This window comes from Jaculus jaculus, chromosome 1 (assembly GCF_020740685.1).
Source record: "Jaculus jaculus isolate mJacJac1 chromosome 1, mJacJac1.mat.Y.cur, whole genome shotgun sequence".
NCBI classification, from domain to species: Eukaryota; Metazoa; Chordata; class Mammalia; order Rodentia; family Dipodidae; genus Jaculus; species Jaculus jaculus.
The window spans coordinates 221,602,572-221,614,132 of NC_059102.1; the positions used below are offsets into that span (position 1 = coordinate 221,602,572).

Genomic DNA, 11,561 nt, shown 5'->3' on the forward strand with positions numbered 1-11,561 from the left:
TGATGTCACAACAGTACATTTTATGACACAGCCAGTCCTGCAGACAGACTTGGTGCAAGTCTTAGAGAAAGGTCTCCCCAAGCTGGGGAGGTGAATGCATAGCCCCAGGCTTCTCCAGTGCTTTGATGGTAGCTTCCAGCACCCCCAGCTCCACCACCTGCTGGGCCTGCAGCTGTGCCACTTGCTGTTCCAACTTCCAGCGTTGCTCTTCCTGCTTTTTGTGGGCTGCACGGAAGGCCAGGACCAGCGCACTGCAGGAGGGAGATGGACTACTGAGCCATGAAACAGCCCTCATCTACACCCACACAGGGACCATGGGCTCCCCTGCCCAGACAGGCTCAACAGACATCAGGGGACATGAGAGTCATAAAAGCTGTGTCTTATGGGGGTGGGGGGTGTAAACTGAGGCCTAGAGTGAATCAGGGGTGCTTCTGCAATCAGCACTGGGACCCCACCTGTGAGCCTTGCATAATTCTCGGTTCAGCTCAGCACTTTGAATGCATCTGGCTCGCCCTTTCTGAGCCACCTGTTCCAGCTGCTGCCGAAGACAATGCAGCTGTTCCAGAAGGTCCTCAGCCCTGCCGAAGTGGGAGAAGCAGTTCCAGTCACATCCACCACTATCTCCTTTCCTCCTCCCAACCACCTGTCCATGATGCTCTCGCCTGAGTGTACTTTTACACAGGTGCACATTTGGGCATCTGGTATATACAATATCCCCTTCCACTGTAGACTGAAATATACCCCTCACACACCTCCACCCATCCACCCCAGACACACACCGAGTCAGTGATGCTGCCAGTTCCTGAGATAAGTTCTCAATATGCTGCACTTTGCCCATCTGGCCTTTGTCAATGCCACTGGGACCACCAGGCAGAGCAGGGGGTCCCTGAAAGGAAACAGAAGGGACAGAAGTGTGAGACATGTGGAAGACTGAACTTGCTTCTCCTCCACCCAGTGTATGCTCAGCTCAGATTGGACCCTGAAGCTGCCCAGATTGTAACAGCTACAATCCCTCCACTAGCTTATGGTGCAGAAATGGCAGAGGAAGAGGCATGCTGCGATGGACAGGGCTGGTACCTGGTAGCTAGCCCTATTATGTCAGTACAGTGCTGCTCACCTGTGCCCAATCCTCTTCATCCTCGCTGCTCCCATCCCTGCTGCTGTCTCCATCACTGCTGACCCCTCCACCAGCCCCAAGGTGCGAACGCTCCCACTGAAATTGTTCCAGCAACAGCACATGGGCTGGGCCCTGGGCTCTTAGCGCAGCCTCCCGCAGCTCCAGACCCCGCTTTTCTCTCTGCACTAGCTGCAGCTGCAGCATCAGATCAGCGAGACTCTCCTGAGGGACCAACCAGAGGGTACAATATTTGTGTTAGTCAACAATAAGGAGGGTCCTGGGAAGTACCCATGAAGGTTGGATAAACACTCTGATCTTTCTTTCTCCAAAGCTATAGTAGTAGAAATGGCAGGTCATTTAAATAATTAGTAGCTTGGTGAAAGCTTCTAGAATTTCTCAGACTCCAGAAACTATTCATTTTATTTTATTTTTTGGTTTTTTGAAGTAGAGTCTCACTCTAGCCCAGGCTGACCTGAAATTCACTATGTAGTCTCAGGCTGGCCTCAAACTCACAGAGATCCTCCTACCTCTGCCTCCTGAGTGCTGGGATTAAAGATATACACCACCATATCTAGCCAGAAACTACTCTTTAGGAAATATTTGAGGGCTGGAGAAATGGCCTAGTGGTCAAGGTACTTGCCTGTGAAGCCTGAGGACCCATATTCGATGCTCCAGGTCCCATGTAAGCCAGACACAAGGTGACGCAAGTATGCAAGGTTGCACATGTGTACTAGGTGGTGCATGCTCCAGCATCCAATTACAGCGGCTGGAGGCCCTGGCACACCAATTCTCCCTCTCTCTCTCTCTCTCTCTCTCTCTCTCTCTCTCCTACTCTCGCTCTCTTGCATTAAAAAAGTTTTTGAGACAGGCTTTTTCTATGTACTTCTGGCTGGCCTAAAACTTCTGGTCCTCTTGCCTTAGCCTCCCAAGTGCTGGTATTTCAGATTTTCATCATTATGCTTGGCTTTAAAATTCTTTCCTCCCTTCCCTCTTTCCCTCCTTTCTTCCTTCCTTCCTTTCCTTCCTCCCTCCCTCTCTCCCTCTCTTTCTTTCTTATTGATTTTGTCGAGGTACGGTCTCACTCTAGTCCAGGCTGACCTGGAATTCATTATGTAGTCTCAGAGTGGCTTTGAATTCACAGTGATCCTCCTATCCCTGCTTCCCAAGTGCTGGGATTAAAAGTGTGCACCATCATGCCCTGCTTATTTATTTAATTTAAAAAATATTTTTATTTGTTTATTTATTTGACAGAGAAAAAGGGAGAGAGTGAGAGAATGGGCATGCCAGGGCCTCCAGGCACTGCAAATGAACTCCAGACATATGCACCCCTTGTTCATCTGGCTAATGTGGGTCCTGGGGAATCGAACCTAGGTCCTTTGGCCTTGCATACAAATGCCTTAACCACTAAGCCATCCCTCTAGCCCTTATTTTTTTGTTTATGTGTGTGTGTGTGCACGCGCACGTCCATGCAGGACAGAGAACTGTCAATCTCAGAAGTCATTCCTTAGAGGTGCTGTACACCTCTTTTTGAGACAGGGTCTTTCATTGCCCTGGAACTCAACTGATTAGGCTAGATTGGCTCGCCAGAAAGCTCCAGGGATCCACCTGTCTTCACCGCCCTAGTGTTGAGATCAAGTGTGTGCCACTATGCTTGGCATTTATGTGGGTAGTAGGGCTCAAACTCAGGTACTCATGCTTGCAAGGCAAGCAAAATTTATCCACTGAGTTATCTCCTCAGCCCCATGCTGGGCTTGTGTGTGTGGTGTGTGTTCATGAGAAATGCAACTCGAGACCTTATACATGTTAGACAAGTTCTCTGAGAGTACTAATCTACAACCACAGCTCTAGAACCTGAGACTTTTCTTGCCTGGCCACATCCTCATATTCTTGTTACCCTTCATGCTCCCGTATCATAGGAAAGACATTTTCGTTCATTTCCTTCCCCTTTCTTTTCTTTTTGAGACAAAGTAGCCCACCTGGCTTCAAACTTACTGTGTAGCTGAGGATCCTCCTGTCTTTACCTGGGATTACAGGCATGCAGTTTTTATGACATGCTGGGGATGAAACCCAGGGCTTTGTGCATATTAGACAAGCACTCCACCAACTGAGCTATATCCCACAAAGTACAAACATTTTGGAAGCCACATTCAGTGTATACTGAAAAACAGAACCCCAGAGGATATCATTTAAACCTCAACCCCAGGGATGGCTCAGTAGGTAAGAGAGCTTGCCATGCCAGCATAAGGGCCTGAGAAGGATGGGTGTGTCCATGCATGCCTGTAACCCTAGTTCTGTGGGGGTCAGAGACAGAATTGCTGGGGCTTGCTGGTCTATCAGTCTAACCAAGAATGGTAGCGTTAGGTACAGTTAAGAGACTCCATCTCAAGGAAACAATGCAGAAGCGTGGTAGAGGAGGACAGCTGACATTCTCTCCTGCTCCCTCAGATGCACATGACACATGCACATCTGCACACACATGCATACACACACCACATGTACTATACACATGCCAACAAACAACCCTTAACTCTAATTCTCCTTCATCCTTCTGGATGAACTTGCCCCAGCACAAGGGGAATATCCCTTGCCACTAATCCCCAAGGACAGACATCCTGCTCAGCTGTAGCGCATATGTACCCGTGTGGCCACCAGGTCCTGTTGGATTTGTGACTTCTCCAGCCGGGGCAGGGCTGGGCCAGTCTGTGTCTCTAGAATGTTCTGTACCATGGCTTCTGCATGGGGCATGGTAGGCCAAGGTGTGGTGGTGGGGCCAGGCTCTGGGGGGATCTTCACCAGAGCACGGCATTCCAGAAGATGCTGGACATAGCCTTGGAGCTCAGCAGCCAGTTCCTGTGGTGTTGGCTTGTCCACACTGCTGCCTTCAGGGCTATAGGAGACATGAGATGAGCTTGTGTTAACATGGTGGTAATGACTGTTCTGAGTACATGGTAACTCTGCAGAGTTGTCATCTTCCATCTCACTGGCCACCATATACCAATTTCTGGGAATTCTGTCCCCACACCCAGGCATTCACTCTCTGGCCAGCACAGTTCTTTGAGTAGCCTGTTGAGGGTCTGTCCTACCAAAATAGCCAGTGTTATATCAGAAAGCCAGTGGGAAGATATTTCATCAAGACAACAAGGGAGAGACTAGTGTTGTGGCTTAGTGGGTTGAGTACTTGCCTAGTATACACAAGGCCCCGTGTACTATTCCCAGTACTGCATAAGCCAGATGTAGTGGCACATACCAGCACTCATTTGGGAGGTGAAGGCTGAAGGCTGGCCTGGGTTACATAAGACCCTGTCTCAAAAATAAAAAACAGGGAACTGGAGAGATGGCTCAGAGGTCAAGAGGCTTGTGTGCAAACCCTAATGACCCTAGTTCAATTCTCCAGTACCTACGTAAAGCCAGATGTACAAAGTGATGCATGTGTCTAGAGTTCGTTTGCAGTGGCTAGAGGCCCTAGTATGCCCATTTTCTCTCTCTCCTTGAAAATAAATAAACTTAGAAAACAAAAACAAAAAAGACAACATGGCATATGCATGGTGGCAACCCAATGGGCATTGTGGGGATCAATGTTTTCTCTTTTTGGCATGTGTGGTGTGAATATGTGTATTCATTCATGTGTGGGTACATGTGTCTATGCATGTGGAAGTCATGGGCCAATATCAGGTGTCTCTTCCTTATTTTTTGGTTCATTTTTATTTATTTGAGAGCGACAGACAGAGAGAGAAAGAGGCAGATAGATAGAGAGAGAGATAAAAAGAGAGAGAGAGAATTGGCATGCTAGGGCCTCCAGCCACTGCAAACGAACTCCAGAAGCTTGCAACCCCTTGAGCATCTGGCTAACGTGAATCCTGGGGAATGGAGCTTCAAATCGGGGTCCTTAGGCTTCACAGGCAAGCACTTAACTGCTAAGCCATCTCTCCAGCCCTTTCTTTCTTATTTTTTGTGCATGCATGCATGTTCATGCATATGAGTACAGGTGTGTGTGTGCCATGGCACATGTGTGGAGGGAGGTCAGACGACTACTTCAGGTGTCAGTCTTGGTCTTCCACCTTGTATGAAGCAGTGTCTTTCATTGTTCATTGGGCTAGCTGACCCATGAGCTTCCTGTCTACCTCCCCACCTCCCATCCTGCTGTAGGCATGCTGAAATATTATAAACATGACATTATGAACATTTTTATGTGGGTGCTGGGAAGCAGAACTCAGGTCCTCATGCTTGTATGGCAAGTGCTTTATTGACTGAGCCATCTTCCTACCCAGAGTGTAAATCATGATTCTCAACTTGCCTGGATTGAGAAGTATCTAGAAGATGAATAGAGCATATCTTGAGGTGTGTCTGATGGTGTTTCCAAATGCTGGAGGCTCAGACATGACCAAAGGATTAATCCCTTGATTTGTGTGACAGCAGTATTGGAAGGTGGTGAAAGGCAGGAGGAAGAGCAGCTAGAGGAAGCAGGTCACTGGAGACCTGTTCTTAAGGGTTCTATCTTGTTCTATTTCTTCCCTATAGTCCTTCTCTCTGCTTCCTGGCCTCTACCATGGACTGACACCTCTGAAACCATGATCCAAAAAAATCCTCCATATATATATATATATTATAATGTTAATATGTTATTATTGAAAGATGCACATGTGAGGCATGTTTTCCTACTGAGGGACCCACAGTCAGGATTTATTGCAACACACCAAAATGAACTCAGTGCCAACCCTGCTGGACACAGTGATATAGAAGCCACCATATACCAATTTCTGGGAGTCCTGTCCCCACCCCTGGCATTTCTCTGGCCAGCACAGTTCTTTGAGTATCCAGGGGTACCTGGGCTGTGGTGTCACTCTATTCATGGCAGCCTCCTTTTCTGTCAGCAGCCTGGTTGCTTCCTTCTCAGCTGCCTGTAGATTATGTGTGGTGCCTTTGTCTTTGGCTTCTGAGCCAGCCTCCCGCAGAGCGAGCAGCACTCCATAGGCCTCCTCACAATTCTCACTGTGGGAGATTGATTCTGAGTGCTTCAATACACCCAGGCATCTCAGCAATTGGGATACTGAGACAGAGAATCACTATGAGTTCAAGACCAACTTAGACTAAATAGCAAGTACCAGGGCAACCCATCCTTCCATCCCCACCCAAATTGTTACCATCATTGGCAGCCAGTACAGACCTGTACTGCAGGGCCAGGCGCAAAGCAGTGACCTCAGCTTCCCGCTGGCCCAGCTGCATGCTCAGACCCTCACAGCGTCCCTTGTAGCCCTGAAGCACAGCCAGCAGCAGGCGGTTGAAGCATTTCAGCTTCTCGATGTTCCTGCCTCCAAGGAGGGCAAAAACAGACAGAGAGAGAGAGAGAGAGAGAGAGAATGAGAGAGAGAGAGAGAGAGAGAGAGAGAGGTGTCTCAACAGCTACCAGAACCCAATCTCCTCCCACTCCTCTTTCCCCTTCTTCACATTATCTTCCTCTTCCTTCTTCCCTCCATCCCTGTCTTCCTTCTCCTTTCCCTCCACCACTTCTTTCTTCTCTCTGTTACTGTTCACTGTTCCATTATCTTTTCCCCCTCCCTGTCCTCTTCCTGTTCCTCCTCATCCTCTCCCTCCTCCTTTTCTGTTTCCTCCTTGCTTGTGTCCTTTCTTCTCCTTCCCTTCTTCCTCCTCTCCCTTCTCTTCTTCATCATGTCCCTCCTCCTTTTCCTTTCCTTCCTCTTCCTCCTGATTTCACTACAGAGTGAAAGGGTGAAATCCAGGCTGGGGAGATGGCTTAGTGGTTCGTGCTTTTTCCTGCAAAGCCAAAGGACCGCAGTTCAATTCCCCAGGACCCATGTAAGTCAAGGTAGTGCATGCATCTGGAGATTTTTTTTTTTTTTACAGTGGCTAGAGGTCCTGGCATACCCATTCTCTTCCTCTCTACCTCTTTCTCTCTCACTCTCTCAAATAAATAAATAAATAAATAAATAAATAAATAAATAAATAAATAAATACAAACTTTTTTAATAAAATAAAAAAGGGTGAGATGCAGTGATGGGAGGTGTGATGGCCTTAAAGAGCTCAGCTTCTGCAGCTCTTACCCCCGGAGCTGCTTCATCTGGTCTTCCATGGGGTGCATCTCAGGGGCTGGGGCCTGTGTGGGAAGACACTGAACAATCTGGGTGCTAGAGTCACTTTGGAGATGTCGGAGCAGGGGATGAGGCCCAGGGGAGTCCTGCTGGAAGACATGAGTGGATTTATGCAAATGTCATCATGAGTTTTTCTCTTCTTTCTGTGGTACTTGGGATGGAACCTAGGAGTCTTTGCATGTGCTGGGCAAGTGGTATACTACTGAGCCACAACTCCAGCCCTCTTTTAAAGATTTATTTATCTTACCATACGTGTGTAGTGTTTGTGTGCATGTTCATACAAGTGTACTTGTGTGTGCCTGTGGAGCCCAGTGGTTGATGTCAGATCTTCCTCAGTTGGTCTCCTCTTTTGTTTTATTGAGGCAGTGTCTGTGTCTCTCATTTGAACCCAGAGCTCATGGATTCAGCTAATTTAGCTAGTCAGCTTGTTCCAGGGATTCCCCCATCTTCACCTGTTGCACCCATGTCCATGTATTGCCATTACTGGTGGCTCCTGTGGCCATCTAACGTTGGCCTGAGTGCTGGGGACCCAAGTTCATATCCTCCTACTTGTACAGCACAGGCTTTACACACTGAGCCATCTCCCCAGCCCCTTATATATATTTTTCAGTTGAGACAGGTCTTGCTAAGTTGCCTAGGCTGGTCTTGAACTTGTGATCCTTCTGTCTTCCAAGTAGCGAGGATGACAGACCATCATGCCTAGAAGTTTAGGTTTTTTCAGAAGCTATGGGTCCTGCTGAGCATGGTGGATCATGCCTTTAGTCCCAGCACTAAGGAGGATGAAGTAGGATTATTGCTGTGATTTTAGGGCCAGTCTGGGTTTGGTGAGTTGCAGGTCAGCCTGGGTTAGAGTGAGACACTGCCTTGAAAAAACCCACAAAAGACAGAAGCTATAGGTTTCTATGACCAGGAGTTGAATCTCATCCCCTGAATACTGAATCAGGACCCGGAACTTTAATCTCAGGCTCACCTGAGTCTCCCAGGCCTCTCTTTCTGCTCCAGAGCTGCTGGAATCGCTGCCTCTGCCCCTAGCTTGGCTGTGGCAGGGAGGTGAGGAGGCCTCCAGCTGCATCAGAGAGTCCTGAAGCTCCTGGACCTGTAGGGGATGAGGACTGTGAGGCTGAAGCTCTAGGAACCTACCACCCTTCTTGGCTTCTCCACTACAGTAGCAAAAGACTCCATCTGGAGGAGCCATAAGTGTTCACACCTATCTGCTCCCTCACTGCATGGCCTTGGGTAGGTCTTTGCCCAAATACTCAGCTACTCAACAGCTATCAATCCAGCGAGGGAAGTGGCCAACATGAGGGGGAAAAGATACCCCCCTCCATTGTTCTTTTAGAATATATATTATGATGGGGACTCTGGGTTTCCTAGGTTGGTCCAGAATTCCTGGATTAAAGAAATCCTCATTCCTCAGCCTACCAAGTAGCTGGGATTACACCAGCATACCTGGTAATAGTAATTTTCTTTTTGGGGGAGGAGAGAGTGTTGGAGATGGCACCCAGGGCCCAAGCAGGGAAGGTGGGTCTACTGCTAAGCCATATCCCCAGCCCTCTTTGTCTTTTTCCTTTAAGACAGAGTCTCCTTAAATTTCCCACGTTAGTGCTTAATTACAATCTTCCTGCACTGCCACACCCGTCCTGCTGTCAGCTCTACTTTCTGTATCATTGAGAATCTGCCTGTTTCTGATCACCTCCACAGTTTCTGTGTGGTGCCATTGCCAGGGTTAGCTTCAACCCTAGACCATTCCTACAGTTGCCAGCAGATGTCGTGAGAACACCTGCAGAAGAGCCCTCCCCACTGCTCAGAACCTTTTGTGGCTCTCTACACACAGAGCTCAGGTAGTCCTTCAGCCAGTCCTCAGTGCTCTGCAAGATTTGCTCCCTCACCTTCCTAGTCTCATTTCAGCCTATTCCACTTTGTTCCAGCCATAGTGGCCTTGTCATGCTAGGGCAAGTGCTTTGCCACTGAACTACAAATATAAAGATTGATGTAGCCCAGGCTGGCCAGTGAGGATTATCTTGAACTCCTGATCTTCCTGCCTCTACTTCCTGAGTGCTAAGATGACAGGGGTATGCCACCACACCCTGTTTATGAGATGCTGGAATGGAAAACAAAATTTGGCTCATGATAGGAAAGCACTCTATGAACCGGGCTACAGACCAAACCCCTCTCCCCAAGTCCCCCAAATTTCCTTTTTGAGACAGTCACATTATTCGGCCAAAACACCTAGCCTCATTCTAGTCTTCATTCAACAGGGTCAAGTTCATCTTCTTGTCTGAGATTGCAAGGGACCTTCATCTGGGTTGGATACTGGACTGAGCCCTAAGTGTTGAATGAATAAATGAGTATGCCTACCTCCTCTCCACTCACCTGCCTTTGCAGAGTCTCTGTCTCAGCCTGGGCAGCCTGCAGCGAAACCTGTGTCCGGACCAACTCCTCCTCCCGGCTGCCCAGGGCCAGCCGTAGCCAGGTGTTCTTCTCAGAGAGGCGGGCTGCCTCAAGCTGGCCATGTCCTGCCCATTCTTGCTTCCCAACTGGCCCTGGTCCTCCCTCATTTCTGCCTTCTGCCTCTATCAGTCTGGAACAACTCCGGGAGTGGTGGTGGCATGCAGCAGCAGTTGCTTCCAGAGAGCTCAATGCTTGCTGGAGGGTCTCAAACATGTCAGGGGTGGCATTCCTGGTGGGAACAGTGTTCCCATCCTGGGGAGGAGCCTCTGGAGTCTGGTGGGCTTCCAGTGCAGGCTGATGTTGTTCCTGGGTAGATGGGGCCAGATCCTTGCGAGGCCCCATAGCAGCATCCTCCTTAGTCCTGTGAAGCCAGCCCAGGAATCTGAGCCACCTGAGGTGCCCCAGGACCTCAGAACTTAACCTAGGATTCCTGGGAAGGGTAAGCCAGCACTGGGTTGTCAGGAGGTGCAAAAAGAAAGAGAAAGTATAAAAGAGAAGCAGGAGGAGGGCATGGTATTTAGAGAAGAGGAGAGAAACCCAGAAGGAGGAGTAGGGAGAGATAGAAAAAAGGAGGAGAGGAAGAAAAGGAGGGAGAGAGAGGAGAAAGAAAGGCAGGCAGGGGGAGCATGGGGAGCTATGGCAGATACAGGAGCAGGGCAGGGGCACCGAGTGTTGGGCATTGCACTGGAGTAGGAGGTGCCCACTTAATAGGTCTTACCAGCTTTCTGGGCCCTGGCCACTGGTCTCTACAATGGGGTCCAACGGTTCCTGCCCAAGGCAATCCTGAGATAGCTCAGATGTAGCTTTGGAACTCCCACCAGCAGCCTCAGCTTCCTCTGAGCTTTCAGCCACTGGGTCTAGTTCACCCTGCAAATGATTCCAGTGCCCGGTTCTGAGCCAAGCACCCTTGGGGTCTTGGGATTCCTTGTAGTTGGGTGTGGCAAGGAGAGGGGGAGACTTACAGGTGGAGGATGTCTCCCTCGGCGGCTTCTGGGCCGTGTGGCCCAGGCACTCTCCTGTGAAACAACAGCATTGATTCTTCCTCTAGAAGAGGCCTTGAGTTATCGGTGTTAATTTAACACATTTGAATATCTGTATGCTTCCCTTAAAGGGCAGTTCACCACTTGTCACCTTTGCCCCCACTTTTCCTTCCCTATCCCTGCCTTGCAATCCTCCTGCCTCACCCCTGTAGTCCTGGGATTATAGGCCTGTGACCCCACATCGTGTACTTTTTTTAGTCTTCTTTATCTTCTTACCTACTTCTCTGTGCTTCCCTCTGTTCCCCATTGGGAACTCCAAGAGACCCACCTCCTCCGAGGATACACCTGACCCAAAACTTCCTAACTTGGTTTTCAGCCCCACCATGCTCTCTACCTTTCTGCTCATCCAGGAGTGCCTCAAGCAGAGGCCAGAGCTTCTGGGCACCTCTCCTGGTAGTCAGGCTGCTGTTCCCTTAGACTGGGCTGGCTAAGTCTAGCCTGGGAGAGGTCAGGAAACAGGAAGCCCCCTTTCTTGGCTTTGTGACATTATTGTGTTGTTTCCTCCTTCAGGATAGGAGTTTCCTCTAGGACAGGGGACAGGATGAAGAACAAGTACACATGCCTAGCTCCCAAGATACCAGATGCACCTTTTGCATCCAAGCCACTGGTTTTCTCAACAAAGGATCTTCTGGGAGCATGTCCGTTTTTTAAATTTCTCTCTGCTTCCCCCCCCCCCCAGTATGGTTTCACTGTAGCCCAAACTGACCTGGAATTCTCTCAGGGTTGCCTCCAACAAACGGCGATTCTCCTATCTGTTTCCAAATTGCTGCGATTAAAGGCATGTGCCACCCCGCCTTTTTTTTGGGGGGGGGGCAGGGTCTCAGGGAGCTCAGACTGGCCTCAAAC

The 11,561-nt window shown here is 49.2% G+C and overlaps 1 protein-coding gene across 4 annotated transcripts; it reads right to left on the bottom strand.

The window, feature by feature from the left end:
* Positions 1–11,139, bottom strand: Ushbp1 (USH1 protein network component harmonin binding protein 1). Of its 4 annotated transcripts, none has more exons than XM_045142308.1 (13): positions 11,050–11,139; positions 10,638–10,691; positions 10,394–10,542; positions 9,598–10,036; positions 8,195–8,320; positions 7,177–7,310; positions 6,282–6,422; positions 5,942–6,106; positions 3,755–4,004; positions 1,118–1,339; positions 780–886; positions 456–578; positions 1–251 (listed from the first exon to the last, which is right to left on the bottom strand). In XM_045142308.1, exons 1-13 carry the CDS (start codon positions 11,059–11,061, stop codon positions 62–64), a joined length of 2,112 nt encoding a protein of 703 aa, XP_044998243.1. In that variant the 5' UTR covers positions 11,062–11,139; the 3' UTR covers positions 1–61. The 4 variants fall into 4 exon arrangements, with proteins under 4 accessions (XP_044998243.1, XP_044998242.1, XP_044998245.1 ...); XM_045142307.1 differs by having other exon boundaries at positions 7,177–7,313; XM_045142310.1 differs by having other exon boundaries at positions 7,177–7,313; positions 10,932–11,063.
* Positions 11,140–11,561: the final 422 nt, after the last annotated feature.

Bases quoted from the DNA above. Each gene is read 5' to 3' on its own strand.
- Ushbp1 (XM_045142307.1), bottom strand. The intron at 8,321-9,597 runs GTGAGTGGAGAG...CATCCCCTACAG, and splicing joins CAGAGACTCTGCAAAGGCAG to GTCCAGGAGCTTCAGGACTC. The intron at 887-1,117 runs GTGAGCAGCACT...GTTTCCTTTCAG, and splicing joins ATGAAGAGGATTGGGCACAG to GGACCCCCTGCTCTGCCTGG.